Here is a 21,426-nt window from a genome sequence, read left to right as displayed (position 1 = left end):
GAACCGAAACCGGCAGGCGAAGATTTAAAAAAACTTGAGTGTACCTTATTCTTTTCTTGAACACACAGAAATTCCGTTCTTGTTTCGGTTTACGGAAAAGCTTCCCTAGATCCTAATTTCTTATCAAACGCCAAACATTAAAAATAATTCGTGAAAACAGTTTCCTTTAAAAAAAACCAAAAATAAATGATTTTAAAAAAAATATTTTTCTAAAAGTGATTACTAGTATTGACGAAAATAAACGGAACTAAAAATATTATTGTTCACATGTATATTTAGATATATTGTATTGCCGACAATGAGTATTCAGGGTTATAAGCTGAACTTTTCCAAATATTCATTTAATTTCTGTTGGTTTTCGATTTTGGGTCTATCCGAAGCGACTTCAATTTTCCATTTTGCTTGCTCCTTTTATTTTCAAATCTGGCAATTTTAATTTGATTTTTATTGGATGAAAATCACCCCGAAGCTTTCCATACCTTTATATATATACAGAAAAATTCTAAATAAGGGTATTCTAAATAAGGGTCTGAAGTGCCTTTATTTTTTCAAATAAGGGCATGGATTGCTCTCGTTGTTTCAAAGAAGGGTTTAGCCCAAGGGCGTTTGTGGTCATTTATCTTTTTTTAGATTTCCCTCATTTTTTCTTTTTCTGTTTTTCTCTTTTCCTTGTCTTTTATTTTTTCCCTTTTTCCTCTTCCCCTCCTCGCGGTCGTCGAATTTGGCGACGGCGATCCTTGCCCAACGCCGGTGTAGCGTCCAACGACTCTGACAAAGCATTGAGAGCGTGCCTGTGGCAACTCTGACCTTCGATCGTGAGCCAACGATGGCACACGAGGGAGCACCAGCTTCGATCATCGAAGCCTAGGAATTGGAAGACGCGGGCTAGACACCCGTCAGGGACATAAGAAACGGAGACGGAGAGATCGGGGGCGGCGGACTCTCTGGCTCCCTCCTTGAGCATTGGTCAGATCATGGCCTTTGACTTGAAAATCGAGTGGCCATCAAGGTCTGGGTCAAAGTCACGACGGCCAGGTACATAGGCCGTTGAGGATGACAATTGGCCCATAACCGACGCAAGCGGAGGCCAAGCTAGGCATCGCGCTAGGGTTGCCCCGGCCCGAGCCCGAGCCCAAGGCCGAGGCCGACGATGGCTAGGGGAGGAGAGAGGAAAAAGAAAAATGAAAGGAAAAAAACAGAAAAAAGGTAAAACAAAAAAGAAAGGCAAAGGAGCAAAAGACGAAAATGTTCGTTAGCCAGGTTCTTTTTTGAGATAATTTAAATATTTCAAGCCTTTATTTAAAATAATATCTACTTTAAGCTCTTATTTGAAAAAATAAGGCTCACAAAATAACATAAGTAAGCCATGGACTTCATTTCTTAACATTTTATTGATTATTTCTTTTTTAGAAATATAAGAGGCTCATATTTAAATTCTCTCTCTTCTGACACCCCCAAAATATATAATATATATATCCACCTTCCAAATTCTTGGGAAAATTCCAATTAAGGGCCTCAAGTGGCCTGATTTTTTCAAAAAAGGGCTTAAATTGGACTTTGTTTCGAATAAGGGCCTAAAGTGTTCTTTTTGTTTCAAAAAAGGGCCCGGCCGAAGGGTGTTTATGTCTTTTACTCTTTTTTACAATTTTATCTTCTTTTTTTTCTGCTTTCCTTTTCTTTTCATTTTTTCCTTTCCCTTTTTTCTTTTTCCCCTCCCCTCCACTCTCCCAGCCACGGTCCACCATTGATGAAGCACTCCTCTCTTCCTCCTCCATAGTGCACCGCTGCCACCGGTGCTCCGATTTCATGGAAACGCCCCCCGCAACGCCAGCAGAATTTCCCCTCCACCATGAAAAGCGAGCTCAAAGACCTGTCCCCCACCGCCCTGCCGACAAGGATGACCGTCCCCTCCTCAAGCCGTAGCCGGAGGCCGACGCCGGAGAACCCGGCCGAGCTCAAGAAGCGGTTTGTTGCGTACATCCACCGCAACGCCTACGACAAAGATGGGCCACAGCGAGCTCACGCTCTGGCGGAGAAGCCGCTTCTCAAGATTGTGATGGCCATGCTCGTGCTCGTGCTCGTGCGCGTGGTCATGTCCTTTGTCGATGCCGGTGGTGTACTACCCGATCTGCGGGGCCTCGCATGCTTTGCTCAAAGCGCTGAACCGGGAGGAGCAAGGGGAGTAGGAGGACGACGCACACATGGGAGGGTGGAGGAGGAAGGTGATCGTCGCGTGTGGAGGACTACGCGCCCACCCGAGATGGCCCCCGGTTTTCCTCTCCCCTGCAGCGCCTGTATATCTATCTTATTCCTCTTACTGTTTACTTCCCACCACCTCTCTCTCTCTCTCCCCAACTTCCATCTCATCTCAAAGCTTACCTCTATTTTTTTTTTTCGCTTACTCTTTCCTCCTCCATCCGATTCGTTGCCTACCCATTGATCGTCGTCACAAGACGAGGCTCCACGTACGTTCGCTTGAGCAACTGGGTCGTCTTCAACGTTGTGGGTCCACGTGTTTTAACGAAGTTATCACTTTGGTTTTTGGTTCGACTCAACACGGTTCTTTAGTCCCTTATATCGTTGAACAATTCGTAATAGTGTTCGCAGCTGATCGACGTGGCAAAAATCTCGGCTGGAGTTGAAGCATCGAGATGAAAATCGAGGTTTCTAGAACCTCTCGCGATTGCTCTTGACCAGCTCGCGACATTGCTTCCGAGAGAGGTAGGTAGTGATTGGAAACGAGTTTCGAATGAGGATAGGGGTGAGGTTGGTGGATCGGGGCATGAACGGGACGTTGGTCGGGCACGTGAATCATAGCAGGGTTGGGTATATCAATGGGGTTATCGGGAGGAAGAGGTGCACCAGGAGGATCAAGCGACATCGCGTTGTGCCGTTCCCGATGGCCCTCTAGGATCTGTTCCTCACTTGCCGGGATATCTTCAAAGGCCTCGGCACAGTCCCTTCCCCAGAGGAGGGTGTTGTCTCGAGCCATGCTCTTCTTTTTGGGAGGATTACAGGTGGACGTCAATGGTGGACCGTGGCTGGGTGAGGGGAGGGGAGGGGAAAAAGAAAAAAAGGAAAGGAAAAATGAAAAGAAAAGGAAAGCAGAAAAAAAAAAGATAAAATTGTAAAAAAGAGTAAAAGACAGAAATACCCTTTGACCAGGTCCTTTTTTGAAATAAAAGAAGCACTTCAGCGCCTTCTTCGAAACGAAGTTCACTTTAAGCACTTTTTTCAAAAAATCAGGCCACTTGATGCCCTTAATTGGAATTTTCCCCAAATTCTTTGACCCCCGAACCCGGAGACCGCGCAGGAGCAAACGATTGCCAAGCAGACCGGTTCTTCAACCTCCCGGCGGTTCGCACGAGCCCTGGTCCGCCGTCAGTCAGCGCGAGCCAACCGCGCGGATCTGGGGGTCTCTGTCTTCTCGTCGCCAGCGACTCTCTGTTTGGTAAGCAAAGTCTTGCTTTTTTCTGTGTGATCAGGTAGCAGTAGCTCGCGATCCTCGTCTCTCAAATTACGCGCATTTCCACTTGCGTAAAAGCCCTAGCTCGCGTTTGAGCCCGAGCCCACATCTCGATCTCCGAGTTCCAGGCGTTTGGGCGTGGAGTGGCTATGCTTTTTTTCACTTTGGCCGGTTCCGGTTTCGCGTGTCTTTCGTCTAGCGTGTTCTAGGACTTTTGAAGTACCCGAAGGACGAAGAGGTTGTGCTGCTGCTGCTGCTGCTTCTTCTTCTAATTCTTTTGCGACGTCTAAATACTTGTTCGTGGGAGTTGACTGGTGAACGGAAATGGAATTGAATCGATCTTTTTCCGGCGTTTAGTTGAGTTTAATCAACTGTTGAGGAGGAATTATGGAAGTTTTTGCTTCGCGTGGGCGTTGTAATTGGAGGAGGATATCGTTAGCTAGCGTTTGGGATTTGAATGAGGGAAAATGGTAACATGGCCCGCCTTGACGGGTGGTGCCATTTACAGGCCGCGTTCGCTTTGGTGCCACGTAAAGCAGAAAGTGGGAGTGGGAGTGGGAGTGGCATCTACCAATGGCGAGGTTTCGGGATTGTTTGTCCGAGAATGTGAAAGGGTTGATGGGTGTCTAGTCGTAATTTTACTGGATGAGACCTTTGCTGATTGAGTAAGGTGGATTTACATCTGCTTGATTGTGGGCACGGGCTTACCGCGAATTCATAATACTTCAGTTTGAGATTCGAATTGCATACCATGAACTTGGCACTAGTGGTGCGGTTCATATCGAGAATCTCGTATAGTTATCATGATCACTATGTAGAATATGTTTGATTTGTAGAATGGGGAACCAGAGACTCGGTGCTGCTTTGAGTTGTCATTATTTCTCTGCAAGCCCTTTTTCGAGAATTAGTTCTTGTTAGGAAAAGGTGCTGTTTTTCTTATGTCTCACGGTTGGAATTTGCTTGCTTAGATGTGTTGATCGATTAGCGTTGAGATCTTAATTTTAACTGACTTGTTGGGCAAACTTTACAGACTGTTTCTGATGATGTTCCTGCTTTTCCTTTTCGATCGGTAGGTGTGGATGGCATCGGCTGAAACTGCAGGTATTGAAAGAGGGCCAGTACCAACCAATGGTGCTCCAAGGAAACCGCGGATATTGCTGGCCGCTAGTGGAAGCGTGGCCGCAATCAAGTTTGGGAACCTCTGTCATTGTTTCTCCGAGTGGGCCGAAGTGAAAGCAGTTGCCACTAGGGCTTCTTTACATTTCATTGATAGAGCATCACTGCCCAGGGATGTGGTACTTTACACTGACGAGGATGAGTGGTCAAGTTGGAATAAATTAGGGGACAGCGTCCTTCATATTGAGCTGCGCCGATGGGCCGATATCATGATCATTGCTCCACTATCGGCGAATACGCTGGGCAAGGTAAAGCATACGAGCAATCTGGATATTCTTCTTGTTGTTTCGTACTAGATACTTGGTTCATGGAGTTATTTCTTGGTTAGTGTCTGAAGTTATGTACTTCAATGTACTGTTGGGTCATCTGGAGAGGGCATAAATTTTTTTATCCTATAACAAGATTTTGATTTTGTGGTCATCGCAGATTCATATTGAAGTCAATTCAATTTCTCTTTGTTCATTTAATTTTCCTTCCTTTGGTTATGGAGAAAGATTTTGATCTGTTAGTTCTTTGTGCCGTGTCATTGTAGATTGCAGGAGGCTTGTGCGACAATCTGCTAACATGCATAGTACGAGCATGGGACTACGCCAAGCCCCTCTTTGTCGCACCAGCTATGAACACTCTCATGTGGAATAACCCGTTCACCGAGCGGCATCTTATGACAGTTGATGAGCTCGGAATATCTCTGATTCCTCCTGTATCAAAGAGGCTGGCTTGTGGTGACTACGGAAATGGGGCAATGGCCGAACCTTCGCACATCTACTCAACCGTGAGACTTTTCTATGAGTCTCGAGTTCAAGCAGGCAGTAGTAACTTTTAGGAAGCATTTGTATGATTTTAGAAGTGATCTAATCCGGTGGCCATTCTCGCACTATGTTTTTCATATATTTTTAACTAGCAGGATGATGCCGATTCAAAGACAGAGGTTTACCTAATCACTGGGCCAAATTTTTGGTTTGGTTATCTAGTGCTACTAATCACCTATGTAATTCAAGCATCTATTGTACAAACTTTGAGTTGGTGTGGCATCATTGGGTGCTGCTCTTAGTAATCCGAATGAAGTTCATCTTCCCAAACATTTGCTGATCTCTCGATCCTTACATGCGGAGTGCGCACACAATAGGTAGAGCGCAATACTTTTCAGCTTTCCTTATCTGTTTTGCTATCTCCATCTTCGACTCGGATAAGAAAAGAATATTAAATGTCATTACTGCTTGATAGATTATGATGTCATCGAGAACGACTCTGGTTACAGCGAAATGAAACTTCGGGTCCCGGTGAATCAGCGCCCGCTACATCTGTTGGGGAAGATTCTCTTAAAGTTACCAGCTTGTATGTTTCTTACTTTCTACTTTACTTGCTATTCTGATGATCTCCTTTGTTTCTTTTTTCACTTCAGCATTCCTCCTCCATGTAAATTCACCTAAGGTTGACCACTTTCTCAACAAAAAAAAAAAACATGTCTGTAAATATTGGACTAGGTTGGTCATCCTAAACAGGAGAGGTCATTCAATCTTCTTATGTTATCTGCTTGTGCAACTATGTTTATGGGGTTGGCATCCTAAAAACGTGATCAATCTCTCTTTGTAAAGTTTTGCAACTATGTATTAGTTTTGTTTTTTGTTTTTGTCTCCTCGTAACTTTTCATATTCAGATATAAGTTTGGTCACCTTTGCCTCGGTAACTTTCCTTTTTACACCAGTAACTTCTGATAGAAAACAAGTTTCGCAAAGCAGATATGACGATTCCCGTTTCTGTGTGCGTGCCTTTTTATCCAACAATTCACATTGAAGGCGAGACTGGTCTCCTAAATATATTTACCGGCGGTCGAATTTCCCTAATTTTGCAATTTTTTGAAAGATATTAAGGCTTTATTTGTTTCGTGAAAATCGACTGATTTGAAAAATATTTTCTTAAAAATGACAGCTCTCATCACTTGAAATAATTGCCAATAAAGATGTTTTCATTATCGTTAACATTTTATGTCGAAGCATTTTCGTTAACAATGAAATTTTTTTTCTCTCGTTCATTTTTCAAAGCGTTCAATTTTTAGGAAAAATATTTTTCAAATAATTCGCTTGTCAAGAAACAAACGAAGTAGAACATCAATACTGTGAGGGATGAATAAGCCGGAAGTCCTAAATGTTTCTTATCAAGTAATACACTCGAGTTTTGGCATCGAAATGTTTTACGATCCTCCGCTCTGGTTTGACCTTCTATTTCTCTTCTTATCAAGGAACATAAAATATTCTACTTTCGTCATTCTTTGGGTCGTTATAGAATATGATTTTAATGCTCAAATAAATAGTTTGAAAAGTGTTTATTTGAAAATGATCATTTCTATCGTCCATGGAAAAATTCAAGTATAAATTGTTATCCATATAGGAAATATATCTTATTGACTAATCACTTCTATCGATGAGTTGAAAATGAAAACTTCAGCTTGGGCATTAAATTTTTGGGTGATTGGCAGGATTTCAATGTCAGGTCCTCAGATTTTCCAAACCAGCTTCTTACGGCGACAGTGACATTCCAAAGCCCCGACGGGTCTCTGTTCCTCACCTCGAGCGACGTTGCCACCACTATTATCTGTTCCTCACCTTGAGCGACGTTGCGATCACTATTCTTTTTATACATAAAAAATGCAATAAGGAAAAGATAAATAAAATAGAAAAAAAAAAAAGGTGTTTCATGCAGATATTGTTATAACGTTGAGCATTATCTGGTTAAACACCCTTTTTCTATGTTTTAAGATTGCTTTCATCGACTTGCAAACTCGTTCGCGACTGTTTACAGGATGCAACAGGAAAAAAAAAAAGATCTTAAACCGTCGTAAATTTTTTCACATTTTGTTAATTGAATCAACTCGATAAATTTTGATCGAAAATCACTAATTTGAACGTCGGTTATTTAATGGGGCACGCCCTAGGAAAGGCTCGCCCTCGCCGAGCCTCGCCAGTAGCCGGCGAGGGCGAGTTACAATAGAGGCCGGCGAGGCCTAGTTTTTGGCCGGTCGTCGAGGCTCGACGGTAGACGGGAGAAAGAAGGAAGGGAAGAAAAAAATTACAGAGAAAGAAAAAAAAAGAACAAAGGTTGTTGCAAAAAAAAAAAAAGAAACACTTTGTTCAAGTCGACCTTGGTGCTCAAATGCATTGCATTTGGAAATCTCATAATTTTGTGAATAAAAAAAAAAAGCTAACAATAAAATGAACGAGAGACGCACCCGTGAGCTTGTTTGCACTCGGCATTATGAAAGATGGAACCTTTTACAGGGGAAAACTACTGCAAATGGTCGTTGGTTCAATATGAAATATCGTCTATGAATTTTTTATTTATTCAATATAGTCCATGAACTTTATCTTGAGTATGCAATATCGTCTTTCAGATTTTAATTTGTTCAATGTGAATTTTCCTTTACGAGAGGTTTTTGGGTGAGCTCGTGACGGAGCATGACGCTCTTGCAAGACGACGCACCGGTACTTGCGATTCCTTTAAAAAAGATAGTGTTTACACAATGATCGACTTACGTGGATAGAGATGTCGTGCTCTTCCACCTTCTCAAAATTTTCTCCCTTGCGACCATTGGCAGCACCGTCGGTGAGGTTGTTGCGCAGCACCCTCGCCAGGATGCTACCTGTTCTCTTCCTTTTATTTTATTTTTCCTTTAGGGTGCTTTTATTTTACGAAAAAGAAAAATTCTTTTCGATAATTTTTTTTTTCAGAAAAATGATTAGTTTTTCTATGTTTAGTAATATGTGACCGAAAACAATTTTTAGTGTCTGGATCTCATCTGGAAAACGATTTCAACTTGTGATTTACTTGAGGAAAAAAATCAAAAATTTAAAATATTTTTATTTCGTTCTTTTATTTCTTTCTTCTTCCTCCTCAAGTTCACAAACCTCAAGCGAGCTTGGATCACCACAGGCGTGGGCCAGCGAGGCTCGAGTTGGCCGGCTCGCGCTTGTGGCCGGTCATTGACCATTGTCGAGACCCGACAACCAACCTAATGAAAGAAAAATAAAAAGAAAATATAATAAAGGCTCCATTCATTTAGATGAAAATGAACAATTTCTTGGAAAATGGCTTTCGTTTTTGGAAAATGTTTTTAAAAAATTCATTTTCCAAGAAAAATGATAATAGTTTCTAGTGTTTGTCTAAAACGTGAAAATAAATTGGAAAATATTTTTCATTGTTCGGTAAGAAAAATCAATTTCCTCCGTGGACTCTAATTGATAATTTTTAATAATAATTTTTTATTTTTTATTTTTTAAACAAAAATTTAATTATTTATATTTTTCATTTTTTTTTTTTTTTTTATCTCCCCTACTTCTTCGGCTGGTCGTTGACCATGTCAATGGCCAACGATTAGCAACCGGCCGTCGGCGAGGCTCGAGCATGTCGGTCTCGGGCGAGGTCGAGGCTTGCCTTGCCGGCCTCAAGTGAGGCCTTGCCTCGCCAGGTCCGGTGATGCTTGGCCTCGGGCAAGGCCGGCGGGCGATAGAGGAAAAAAAAAGAAAGGAATTTTTTTTAGAAAATAAAATAAAAATTATTAAAAAATAAAATAAAAATCTAAAAATAAGAAGAAAGAAAAGAGAAGAAAATAAAATAAAAAATAATTAAAGATAAAATAAACATGAAGGAGTGGAGGGAGAAAAGGTAAGGGAAATGTTTTCTTCTTTTCAAAAAGATGAAATCATTTTCGCCACTTTTGAATGTGTTTTTCCATTAGAGAAAAATGTTTTCTTTGACTCATTTACCTTCCATGAAACCAACGTTGAAAAATCCGAAAAACATCTTTTGGAAATTATTTTTTGTAAAACTAACGAAGCTAAAATATCAAAATAAAATATTAAAAAATTCAAAAGGAACGATTCCATAAAGTGTTTTTATCTCTTTAGATTAGGGAATTCACTTTACTGATTTTATGCATAAATATTTTTGTTGAGTGAAAAGTATTTTCGATTTCATTTCGGCGAACAAAACGGCCGAAAGTACGGAAAATGAATTCTCTAAAATACTTTCATTCAAACAAACACACCCTTTAATCATTGTTGCGGCGCCACTTCCACAATATGTTCTTAGATCCTGCAATTTGATGGTGTTAGATGAACGGTCAATGGCGGAAAAATGGAATGCACAAGCAAAGTATTGTGTAAAGGACAGCAGCGAACACAAAAGTTAAGGTCGTGTATAATAATACTTCTAGAGTAGAATTTCTTTTTTAGAAATGATTTTCGAGTAGAAATCCGTTTGGTAACGCAACTTATGTAGTAGAAATCTAATTGACTTTGAAGCCTTTTTTTGCTCCGGAAGTAATTTTGGAGCCACTTGAAAAAATTAAAAAAATCTACTTCTTTCCAAAAATAGAAAAATCGACTTTTACTCAGAAACAAAAGTAAAAAAAATTAACTTCTAACTAGAAGTTGACTTCTATAGCAGTAGTGTTGTCACGCGTGCCCTAAAGGACCAAATCGCACAAGTAGTAATCTTTAGAATTCTAAACCGTACTTAACCCTTATTTGATGTGCTTAATATTCTCACCTTTTTTCTAAAACCCAACACAAATTCTAGTCGAAAATCATATGCAATTTAATTAATAACTTAGGCTAATACTACGAAAAATGTTGAATTTGTATACCCGTGAAAAATTTACATTTCGTTGGTTCCGATAATTTATTCATTTAAATTGTCGAGTTGAATGATATGTGGCAATTGATGATGGATGTATACATGTGAGGTTTTTATCTCTTGTCCAATATCGAATGAAATGACAGTTCAGAAAAGGGTTGACAAAACAATCGCAGGCCTTCATTACTAGTGAATTATTAGGTTGTGTTTAGTCCTCAAAAGATAACATGATTCAATATACACGCGAATAACACACATCACAGCCTTTTGCCAATCAAGTAATACGCAAATCAATAATTATCTACACGCGACTTCATAGAGGATCGTATACGTATGATGAATTTTATCTGCACACCAAAATTTCATTCCTTAATTGTTATGTGTCGTCGATTTCTATCGGAAAAAAAGTAATTACGTTATTGTTGTTGTTGTTGTTATTATTAGTATATATTATTATTATGGTCTATTAGAACTATATTTAATATATTCATGGACAACGTTATTTTTGGAATTACGAGGATTTTCCAGCAACAAGCTTAATTTAATTAGCTAAAGCTAATTTATTTAGCTCGACAAATCAAATTATCAAGTTCGACGCAAAACACAAAAGGATAAAGAAATAATTATAAATGATTTAAAAAAAAAAGATAAATGATAATAATAAATCGTTTTTGCGGGCAAAAGCCAAAATTGATGGTACACCACTCGTCCTTGTCTGTCTTCCTCCGACGGTCACGCCTTTCGTGACACCCAAAACACACAGACGCAATCTCTCTCCCTCCCTCTCCTTCGGAGCTTTCTCTCTCTACCCCTCGCTCTCTCTCTCTCTCTCTCTCTGTGCGGAGCCCTAAGCCCTAGCCCCATTCCCTTTCACCTCTCCGTGCTTCGTTAACTCGCACGAGTTTTTGTCCGTTTCTCTCTCTCTCTGCGTTCTCTTGTTTTTTGGCCGTAGCGCGCAGAGGGGAAAAGCCAGAGGGAAGGCTGATCTGATCCTAATGATTCAGGCGCAGTAAACGCTCTCTGCTTCGTCCAAAAAGAACAAAAAAAAGGAGAGAACTTGCACGGGAGAACCTCCAGATCTGCGATCTGTTCTCTCTCTGTCTCCTCTCTCCGTCTCTCCGTGCCCTGACATTTGGCCATGATTTCGTCGTATTCAGTGCATTGATTTGAATTGGGTCGCATTGCCAGACGAGGCTCCGTCAGCTGCTGGCCCCCTCGCTTCCCGTTTCGCTTCCCCCGAGGCGATAGAGCTTGCTCTCCCCGCCTCGCTTTCTCCATCCCGCTGAGGTTCGTGTTTCATAAATTGCGTTTCTTTGACGAATCATTTAGCTGCAGGATTCGGACGCATAGCTTTATTGGATCGCGGACTAGGGTTTTTACTTTTGGGGGGAGGTGCATTTTGGTTTTTTTATTTTTTCCCTTTTTCTGTCGGTCTTTGTTTGCGGTTTTTGGCAGTTTGCCCCCTCGTTCGCGTCCGTGTGAATTTTGTCGACATTCAAGCGAATGGGGTGGTTTTCTTTTTGGAATTATTGGGCATCTGTGGGCTTCTGCGGGCTTCTGCATTTTCAGGCTTCTGCTTGTAAATGAACTCGGGAAGAGGCTCTTTTTGTCCGCAATTGAGCTTGTAATTTATCTTGTTTAGAAAGAAAAGTTGAGAAGGGCTTAATCTGCTAGAAGCGTGCGGGGGCCTTCTGGGTATGAAATTTGGGCGGTAATTGCTTTTATACTCAGCGTCTGCATGTCATTGGTTTTTGCAATTGCCATATTTTTAGTTTGAATGGTGTTGGTGTAATGAAATATCAGATGTTGGGATGATCCTGATTGATTTGAAGAGAATAAGAGAGAGTTTAAATGATGGATCTTCACGTTTTAAGCTGTGAATCCCTGCTGTGTTGGTCTAACATTGGTTTCTCTGCGGATGGAAATGCTCTGCAATGTGGTGCTTTACCTTCTTTTTCCTGAATTTTGTAGGAGTCCAGCCGTTCATGCATCCGGTTCTCCAATGTGGTCGTTGGAGGATTGTTATTTATGACTTCTGGCCTGCCACTGCTGTCATCCTCAGATCCTCCATCGGTGGCACAATCTTCTAAGCTTAATAAGAGTATAGGCTCCTTTGGATGTCTCTGCCGGGATGCTTCGTTCTCATCGTCTACTCTAGATGACAAACAGAGCAACTTGACAAGCGAAGAAGGAGACTCATCTCCTTCAGACATCTTTCCTGATCAACCACTCGCACAAACATATAGGCCTGCAGCGAAGAAGCAGTTTTATTCAGCTGACTTGCACTATCACCAGCGGTTTCCATTGGAATGCCCCACGCAGGGAAGGAAACGGCAGGTAGCGTGGGGTTCAATGGAGCTGCCCAGATCTAACAACAACAGCTTCGCCGCTTTTGAAATTTCAGGGGCCTCCTCAGTGGCTCAGAACAAGAGGAATAAGGCTGAAAGAGTACGTCACATAAGTTCGCAGTTTGAAGAGGACCTGTTTCATGAAGAAAATCCCAGATTGATTTATATCAATGATCCAAGGAGGACAAATGACAACTATGAGTTCTCTGACAATGAAATCCGAACTAGCAGATATACTGTTATCACTTTTTTGCCTAAGAATCTCTTCATTCAATTCCATCGCATTGCATACCTATATTTCCTTGCCATTGCTGCTCTCAATCAACTCCCTCCACTTGCAGTCTTCGGGAGAACGGTGTCTCTTTTCCCCCTTCTCTTTGTGCTTTCCGTCACGGCTGTTAAGGATGGCTATGAGGACTGGCGAAGGCACAGGTCAGACCGGAAAGAGAATAATAGGGAAGCACTGGTGCTTCAAGGAGGTCAGTTTCGATTGAAAAGATGGAAAGATATACAAGCTGGCGAGGTGGTGAAAATTCATTCAGATGAATCGATTCCATGTGACATGGTTTTGCTGGGAACAAGTGACCCTAGCGGCCTTGCGTACATTCAGACAATGAATCTGGATGGCGAGTCCAACCTGAAGACGAGATATGCAAGGCAGGAAACTGCTTCAGCTGTGTTTGAAGGTTGCACCACCTCTGGAGTGATTAATTGCGAGCAACCAAACAGAAACATCTATGAATTCACAGCTAACATGGAGTTTAATGGGCATAAATTTTCTCTCAGCCAGTCTAACATTGTTTTGCGAGGTTGTCAGTTGAAGAACACAGAGTGGGTGATCGGTGTTGTCGTGTACACTGGACAGGAAACAAAAGCAATGCTGAACAGTGCAGCATCCCCTTCCAAGAGGAGTAAACTAGAAAGTTATATGAACAGGGAAACCATGTGGCTGTCGATTTTTCTTTTCATCATGTGTGTGGTTGTGGCACTTGGAATGGGGCTATGGCTTGTACGCCGCAAGTATCAGCTTGATACTTTGCCGTTCTACAGAAAGAGATATTTCACAATGGGAAAAGATGACGGGAAGACATACAAGTATTATGGAATTCCCATGGAGACTTTCTTTTCATTCCTCAGTTCTATCATAGTATTTCAGATAATGATTCCAATATCTCTTTATATTACAATGGAATTAGTTCGATTAGGCCAATCCTATTTCATGATCGGAGACAGTCATATGTATGACAGCAGTTCTGGATCAAGGTTCCAGTGTAGATCATTGAACATAAATGAAGATTTGGGCCAGATACGCTATATCTTCTCAGACAAAACTGGCACATTGACTGAAAACAAGATGGAATTTCGAAAAGCAAGTGTCTATGGTAAGAGTTATGGGAGTTCTTTGCCATCACTGGAGGCCAGCATTACAGGTATAGATTCTGTTTCTTCTACTTTGCAGACGATGATTGTGGCGTTTCTTCTTCTATTGCATTTTGAACTTAGTTGTCCATGTATCTATGATTCTCTTTTATACTCTGTCAAGTGATTAAATCTGCTGCTTCTTGGGTCATGTATACATTTGGAACCAATCTGTATAGGATAAATGCTTTCATCCATCTAGGAGGAAAGAGACCTACTTGTTGACCGTGTAATGTGAATTTACTGCAGGACAAGGGTTGAAATTTGTACCATGAGCTTGTTTATAATATAAGGTCAAAGAGTCGTAATCTTGTATTCAACAATAAAGATAATAGCTGTTGTGGCACTATTTGATATCGTCTTGATGATTGTTATGTTGGAGCTCTTATTATCTGCAATTCCTTTTCTTTATATTGCTCCAAACACTACAGTAAGAGGCCAGATGATTAGTCTCGACCTTCCTTTTTTTGGCTCAAAGAATCAAAGACGTGTGTGTGTGTGTGTGTGTTTTAAAGTTAAAATGGTGTTTCTTTCTGATACATTTTAAGGTACTTCAATCTTTTGATCCATTGCTATCTGTTAGTCTGTTAACTGTACAACTTAGTGGTTACTTTTGTCTGAACACGTGCTTTGTATTTCACCATATTCTTGTTAGAATACAGTTTCCCACATACATTTATCTAAGATTATATTATGATCTTCTCCAATATATTATCAATTTGGCATGATTTTCTGTAGAGAGAGGTAAAGAGACACAAAGGTGGAAGCTCAAGTCGGAAATCGCTGTTGATCCTGAACTTATGAAGTTATTGCACAAAGAAGTAATTGAAGGAGAAAGGCTTGCTGCACATGAGTTTTTCCTTACACTAGCTGCATGCAACACCGTGATCCCTATTCTGCATGATGACATGGAATCAATTGATTATCAGGGTGAATCTCCAGATGAGCAGGCATTAGTTGCTGCTGCATCTGCCTATGGATACACTCTATTTGAGCGGACATCTGGGCATATTGTTATTGATGTGAATGGTGAGACACTAAGGTAGAGAACCTCTCTCTCTCTCTCTCTCTCCTCTCTAGCACACATGCACTTGCTCACTGAGTGCTTAACCAGTCAATAGTCTATTTTTTGTGATTAGTAGTAGAATGGAAGTTTTTGGGTTTTGTTTGCTAGTATTTCTTTGCCACGAATTGAGATCTAGCATACAATTGTTCTTACTTTGGCAGTTTCTTGCACACCTGTGAAATAGGTTGGATGTTTTGGGACTGCATGAGTTTGATAGCGTGCGCAAAAGGATGTCTGTGGTTATAAGGTTTCCCAACAATGCAGTGAAAGTGCTTGTGAAAGGAGCTGACACCTCTATGTTCAGTGTTATTTCGCAAGATACTGAAAGAGGTGATCATATATGGCAAGAAACTCAGAAACATCTGATTGAGTATTCATCAGAAGGCCTACGTACACTTGTCCTTGCAGCTAGAGATCTTACTGTTTCAGAACTTGAGCTGTGGCAGTTAAGGTATGAAGATGCCAGCACTTCGTTGACAGATAGAGCTGCAAAACTTCGTCAAACAGCTGCTCTCATCGAGTGTAACCTGAATCTTCTCGGTGCAACTGCAATTGAAGACAAGTTACAAGATGGGGTTCCTGAAACCATCGAGTCTCTCCGGCAAGCGGGAATCAAGGTCTGGGTTCTGACTGGAGATAAGCAGGAAACAGCAATCTCTATTGGACTCTCTTGCAAGCTACTGACGATGGACATGCAACAAATCATAATTAATGGCAACTCAGAGGTTGAGTGCAGAAATCTTTTAGTTGGTGCCAAAAACAAGTATGGAGTGAAATCATTGAGTAGAAGAAATGAAGATTTTGGAAGGGGAAATAATTCTGAAAGTGACTATCATGAGGTCCCTCTTCATACAAAGTCTTCCCAGATGGCCCATTGGACTGTTTTCAAGGAAGAAGTCAAACCAAATGCACCACTAGCACTCATTATTGACGGCAACAGTTTGGTTTACATATTGGAGAAAGATTTGGAGACAGAGGCACGTGTTTGCTTTTTATTTAGTATATGCTGCAATTCATTTCTATGAAGGATCACTGTTAGTCCAACATATGTTTTTCTAACCTTTGAGGGTTTTGGATGTGTTCAAGAATCACTTACAGAAGTATCACTAATTTTTCGTTTTTTCTACAGCTTTTTGAGCTGGCAACTTCTTGTAGTGTTGTCCTGTGCTGTCGTGTTGCACCCTTGCAAAAAGCTGGGATAGTTGACTTGATTAAGAGCAGGACCGAGGATATGACACTGGCTATAGGAGATGGTATGCTGTCTTCTTCAAACTTCAGCTGGTAGCACGTGCATGCTGTTTGTGTCAATCGCTGTACTTCCTTAGTTCTCGATTCTCAGTCATGGTTAGGCCATTTGAGAAGCTGGTTGATGATTACAGTCGGGCACGTGAAGTACAGAAGTTGACATTAGCAAGCTCATGCATTTATCCTTGGTTTTGTCTAACTAAATTGAATTTTGATAGGGGCGAATGATGTATCCATGATCCAAATGGCCGACGTTGGTGTTGGAATATGCGGTCAGGAAGGGCGTCAGGCGGTCATGGCGTCAGATTTTGCTATGGGGCAATTTCGGTTTCTAAAAAGATTACTTCTGGTGCATGGTCATTGGAATTACCAACGTATTGGTTATCTCGTTCTGTACAACTTCTACCGAAATGCTGTTTTTGTCTTGATGCTTTTCTGGTACGCCTTTCTGTTAAGTTTTGGGTGTCCAACTGTATTTACTTGATGCTAGCTTTGACATATGTTTCAACTAGGACCTAAACAAATGCGCATGCAATGGGGGGGCCTAAGGTGGCACACTTGGTTTTCTACCTCCCATTTCCCCTCCTTTAACCATGAAACTTCTATTTGACCAAAAAAAAAAAAAACCATGAAACTTCTATATTTTGGGGTCAGACTTCCTGGCAAATGCTTGTTTTTCTCTTTTTGAAAAAGAGTTCGGCCGGGTCAACCGGTGCTTGGTTGTAAAACCGGAGAAAAGGTGGAAGTTTCATTTTATGCTACCCATTAATTTGTTTTAGCATATGAGCTGTAAAGAGGCCTGGGGGAGTTTGAAAGCTTTTTGCTATTAAATTATGAAAAATTAGTCAGCTCCTGTGTATTGCTGTGGTCTTATCTTTCTAGTTTGTTCATTTCTTGGTGTGTGTTTGCAGGTATATTTTGTGTACAGCCTTTTCAACTACTTCGGCCTTAACAGACTGGAGCAGTGTGTTCTATTCTGTCATATACACTTCAGTTCCAACGATCATAGTTGGCATTTGGGACAAGGACTTGAGCGATAAGACACTTCTGCAGTATCCGAAACTTTATGGTGCCGGGCATAGACACGAGGCTTACAATTTGCATCTTTTCTGGATCACCATGATTGATACACTATGGCAGAGTCTTGTTTTATTTTACGTACCGCTGTTCATATACAGTGAGAGCTCAATTGACATATGGAGCATGGGCAGTTTATGGACCATAGCAGTTGTTGTTCTCGTCAACATTCACTTAGCTATGGACATTCAAAGATGGGTATCAATCACGCATATTGCTGTGTGGGGATCAATCGTCATTACATATGCCTGTATGGTGGTTTTAGATTCCATTCCAGTCTTTCCGAATTACTGGTCAGTCTCATATATTCGTGACTTAATATGCTTTCTTTATTTCTATCTTTTAGCTGATTTTCTTATTGCTTATTGTCAGGACCATCTATCATCTGGCAAAATCACCTTCATATTGGCTTACCATTTTGCTAATAATCGTAATAGGGATACTTCCTCGTTTTCTTTTCAAAGTGGTGCGGCAAACTTTTTGGCCTTCTGATATCCAAATAGCTAGAGAGGCTGAGATCCTAAAAAGATGGCCTGATCATTTGGTTTCTAAAGGAAATCGAACTTCCACGTGACATGCACTGTGTGTGGAGACAAAGCCAATTCAAGAGCTTCCCTTGTGCTGGTCTGTTGTACTGCTCTCTTGAAATTCATTGAATAAAGCTACGGTAAGTATGTGCGACATTTCAAGCACTTATTTTATTTTTTTGGTTGAGATGCCTGAGGATATTTTAGAGCTTGCCTGAGACTTCAAATAAAATTGTGCTCATCTGTCTTTATGTCGAAAATTTCAATCATTTACCTTGCTTTGTTGACAGTTCTTTTGCCATTTGCACTTCTCAGCACCATTGAACCGGCTCATTGTATTCAGAAAATGAAGACCTGCTTTTTATAGCATAGAAGTGTGAAGTGCGACATTTTTCTTGGCCAAATAGGGAAGATACTCGACATTAGCACTGGGAGAGCTGTTCGGCAGCGTGGAAAATGATTCAGGTCGGGGTTCTGGGTGGGGGGGTTTGGGGGGAGGTTGAGAGAGAGTGGCTCAGGGATACTGATGAATGTTAACTTGAGATGTTGGGCCGTTTTGGTGGAAGGGGAAATTTAGGCCTGTGTAGTGTGTATCACGATGGTCCTTGTTTCGGGCATTGAATACAGAGGAAGGAATACGAGAAAAGAGAGTACATAATAGTTTGTAAAGAAACTGGTCCAGTAACCGAAAAAGGAAACAGGCTCGAATCTTTGAGACTTCAAGAAGTGTGGAAGTGCTCAGAGATGTTCTATTTATCTCCTCCTTCTCGCCAAACTGTATTGCCTGAGGCTGGATCTTATCCTTCCTTATGAACAGGTAGTGTTACTTCCCACATTGCCCAGATAGCCCTTTCATGTTTCAAAATTTGGCATATCTTTGGGAGTAAGTATGCAAAAAGTTAGTAGATATGCAAAAGTGGGTTCTCGTCTGATTTATGCACAGGGCTGTAGAGTTTCTGATCTTAGGTTGCTGATGAAGGCTGAGGCTTGAATTAAGTTCTCTGGGTACATCAGTTTCTTTTTTGTCCTATTGGTTTAAAGGATAGATTTCGCACGTGGTTTCTGTCGATTATCAAAATTGTGATGACATCTTGCAAGGATGAATGTCCGATGTATGCATGGACCATAATGCAACATATGTGCTGGAACTACATTTAGTCTAGCTAAACCCGCACACGTAAAGCTCAATTGTTAGTAAATATGTAAATTTTCACTCATTATCGGAGTTGATATTCTGTTACGCGTAAATGACGATAGAGGCGAGTAACTAATTGCAGCTTCGATGGCTGTCGTTCACCAAAATAGAGAGAGACGTGCAAATAACCTCTTAACCTTATGTTTTTAGTGTCGATGTGTCTCTTATTTATCAACATTTTGCTAAATTTGCTGATCACTCGGGTGCTCAATCCAGTGATAGGAAAACTGTCCCTCAAACAATAGGGAACGGTTCAGGAACTAAATTTGATTGTCTGACTTCCCTTCACACCATACAAATATGTATCAGGAAGAGTTCGAGCTCTTTTAATTTTTCGTGACCAACTTCATTTTAGTAAGTAATCCCCATACCGGGGAGTGCCTAAAAGCGTTTTGGACCGAATAAAAAATATATAGAGTGAAATGTGAGAAACTAATCTCTTAAAATTGTAAATGGTATAATACTTAATTGGTCTAAAAAAATTTAAGACCGAACCAATATAATTATAATAGGTTCATAACTTTTATGGTAATTTCCTCTTGTATAACGTACCAAAGTCATTTTGGATTTGCCTTGGGATGGACAATGGGCAAGTAACACTTTTGGAAACGTGACATGAGCCTAAAGCTTAGAGCTGACGTTGTCCTATAGTTTCTGGACTTCACCACTTTGTTGTCTCATCTCTTTTCTACATTTCACATGTATTTTCTCTCAAAACCATTACCCTTATCATCCAATCTTATTTTCGCGAGATGCACTCTTGTTATTCATTGAATAGTATTCAATACGTGATAAATGACGACTACCCAATTTGCATAGCCTCCTCACTTTTGACCAAACGCCTCCGACTCGAGAATATAGATCTTCTCAATTTCGGGCGGACAAATCAATTTAGTCAAATTTTCTAGATAAGCCCGGCAATCGACATGAAAGAGAATTTCAATCCATAAATTCAAGGAATCTCAAAGAGTCACACGTTACTGAACTTGTCATTGAAGTCGTCAACAAATCCTACTACAAGAATCGATTAATCATGTGTCTCTCGTGAGGCCACGGACGGACGAACCTAAACGTGATTTGTGGAACATCATCAACCGGGTCCATCAACCGAGTCGCGGGGTCCTTAGACTTTCACTCGCTCGACGTTGGCGGGTCAATGGTCAGCCCAAGGTCTTGGAACAGGTACGCGCTGCCCCGTACCCGCGTGGTCAAACGAAGGCACACGCGTCCGAGAAGAAGATGTGTCCCCCTCGAGACAACTTTTTCTCCGAGAAGTCTAGTCGCAGTGATTAACGTGGGATTGGTATAAACGCCAGTGTGGACGGTGGCGTTACTTAAGGTCAAATGAATTGGGGCTTTGCATTATAGTTTCTACATCGTAACGACAAGATGGGTGTATGAATTGGAGAATTTTGTTTTTCCAATTCTTTAAACGGCGTCTGTAGAGTCAAAAGCAAGACGTATTCAACCACCCTTTTGGATTTGACCAATATTACTTCAAAAAACACTCGACAGATATTATTTCCAAGTGAAGATGGTTCTAGGCATACTCGACCGTATGTCTTGTGTAGATGTACGTGTGGAACTCGTATTAATACCGAAACGGAAGTTTGGATTTTTTTTTTCTCTTTATGCGATTTGTATGGACGTTTGCGACCACGTTGATCAGAGATGGATTTAGAGGCAATGCCCGGACCCGGAGGGGCAATGGAGCTCGATTTTGAAGATAGCATAACAAAATCAATCCCCTGTTAAAGCCCTCTCCCCTCGTGTTGGTGTTACGCCTAGTCGGTCAAATTAACGGGAAAACAATGAAAAAAAAAGCTCATTTTTTGACTCAATGACTATGGCTTACATCGCTAAAAAAATTCTCAACTTTATGCTCAATTTCAATTTTGCTGTCAACTCTTTTTTCACTGAAAAAAATAAATTCACAAACGTTCACTTTAATTTTAAGTTTGGCCCCATTAGCCCTCCAAAAAATCATTTTCTTCAAACTTATCGTTATCGAGGCTATTTAGAGGCTCATGATCAAAACACGCGTCTTTATCAACACCATCACCTTCGTATGGAACAACGACAGCCTCCTACTATTGTTAATTTTGAGAAAACCGGATGTGATTATTCGATGGAAGGTTAATCGGCGCAGATACGAAGACTAAAGTAAAACCTTGTGATATTTTTTTAGACAGAGAAAAAAGTTATGCGTAGAATTGCAATTGGATATGATGTTGAACTTATTTTTTTTTCTTAAAGGAATTAGGCCCTATGACCAC

The 21,426-nt window shown here is 40.9% G+C and overlaps 2 protein-coding genes across 7 annotated transcripts; both read left to right on the top strand.

Moving 5' to 3' along the window:
• Positions 1 to 3,282: 3,282 nt before the first annotated feature.
• Positions 3,283 to 6,090, top strand: LOC115746910 (probable phosphopantothenoylcysteine decarboxylase). Of its 4 annotated transcripts, XR_007199395.1 has the most exons (4): positions 3,283 to 3,451; positions 4,540 to 4,890; positions 5,175 to 5,768; positions 5,901 to 6,090. XR_007199395.1 is itself a non-coding variant. In XM_030682878.2 (3 exons), the coding sequence occupies exons 2-3, from the start codon at positions 4,546 to 4,548 to the stop codon at positions 5,463 to 5,465; spliced, it is 636 nt and encodes a 211-aa protein (XP_030538738.1). In that variant the 5' UTR covers positions 3,283 to 3,451; positions 4,540 to 4,545; the 3' UTR covers positions 5,466 to 6,090. The 4 variants fall into 4 exon arrangements, 3 of the variants coding, with proteins under 3 accessions (XP_030538738.1, XP_030538739.1, XP_048139076.1); XM_030682878.2 differs by having other exon boundaries at positions 5,175 to 6,090; XM_030682879.2 differs by having other exon boundaries at positions 3,283 to 3,455; positions 4,534 to 4,890; positions 5,175 to 6,090.
• A 4,914-nt stretch (positions 6,091 to 11,004) lies between these two features.
• LOC115746912 (phospholipid-transporting ATPase 1-like) lies at positions 11,005 to 18,730 on the top strand. 3 transcript variants are annotated; one of them, XM_030682885.2, is made up of 9 exons: positions 11,005 to 11,560; positions 12,245 to 14,051; positions 14,779 to 15,082; positions 15,291 to 16,083; positions 16,236 to 16,359; positions 16,570 to 16,789; positions 17,263 to 17,721; positions 17,801 to 18,095; positions 18,299 to 18,730. In XM_030682885.2, the coding sequence occupies exons 2-8, from the start codon at positions 12,302 to 12,304 to the stop codon at positions 18,000 to 18,002; spliced, it is 3,852 nt and encodes a 1,283-aa protein (XP_030538745.2). In that variant the 5' UTR covers positions 11,005 to 11,560; positions 12,245 to 12,301; the 3' UTR covers positions 18,003 to 18,095; positions 18,299 to 18,730. The 3 variants fall into 3 exon arrangements, with proteins under 3 accessions (XP_030538745.2, XP_030538743.2, XP_030538744.2); XM_030682883.2 differs by having other exon boundaries at positions 18,271 to 18,730; XM_030682884.2 differs by having other exon boundaries at positions 18,246 to 18,730.
• The last annotated feature ends 2,696 nt before the right edge of the window (positions 18,731 to 21,426 follow it).

This window comes from Rhodamnia argentea, chromosome 7, assembly GCF_020921035.1.
Source record: "Rhodamnia argentea isolate NSW1041297 chromosome 7, ASM2092103v1, whole genome shotgun sequence".
Lineage (NCBI taxonomy): Eukaryota > Viridiplantae > Streptophyta > Magnoliopsida > Myrtales > Myrtaceae > Rhodamnia > Rhodamnia argentea.
The sequence above is the reverse complement of the archived record's forward strand: the minus strand, read 5'-3'. Positions and strand labels throughout refer to the sequence as shown.

What these genes read in the sequence shown, in the direction of transcription:
- LOC115746910 (XM_030682878.2), top strand. Translation starts at nt 4,546, where the DNA reads ATGGCATCGGCTGAAACTGCAGGTATTGAAAGAGGGCCAGTACCAACC. An exon ending in CGGCGAATACGCTGGGCAAG is followed by an intron (nt 4,891 to 5,174) that starts GTAAAGCATACG and finishes GTGTCATTGTAG; the next exon opens with ATTGCAGGAGGCTTGTGCGA.
- LOC115746912 (XM_030682885.2), top strand. Translation starts at nt 12,302, where the DNA reads ATGACTTCTGGCCTGCCACTGCTGTCATCCTCAGATCCTCCATCGGTG. An exon ending in ACTGGAGGCCAGCATTACAG is followed by an intron (nt 14,052 to 14,778) that starts GTATAGATTCTG and finishes GATTTTCTGTAG; the next exon opens with AGAGAGGTAAAGAGACACAA. An exon ending in TTTGTCTTGATGCTTTTCTG is followed by an intron (nt 16,790 to 17,262) that starts GTACGCCTTTCT and finishes GTGTGTTTGCAG; the next exon opens with GTATATTTTGTGTACAGCCT.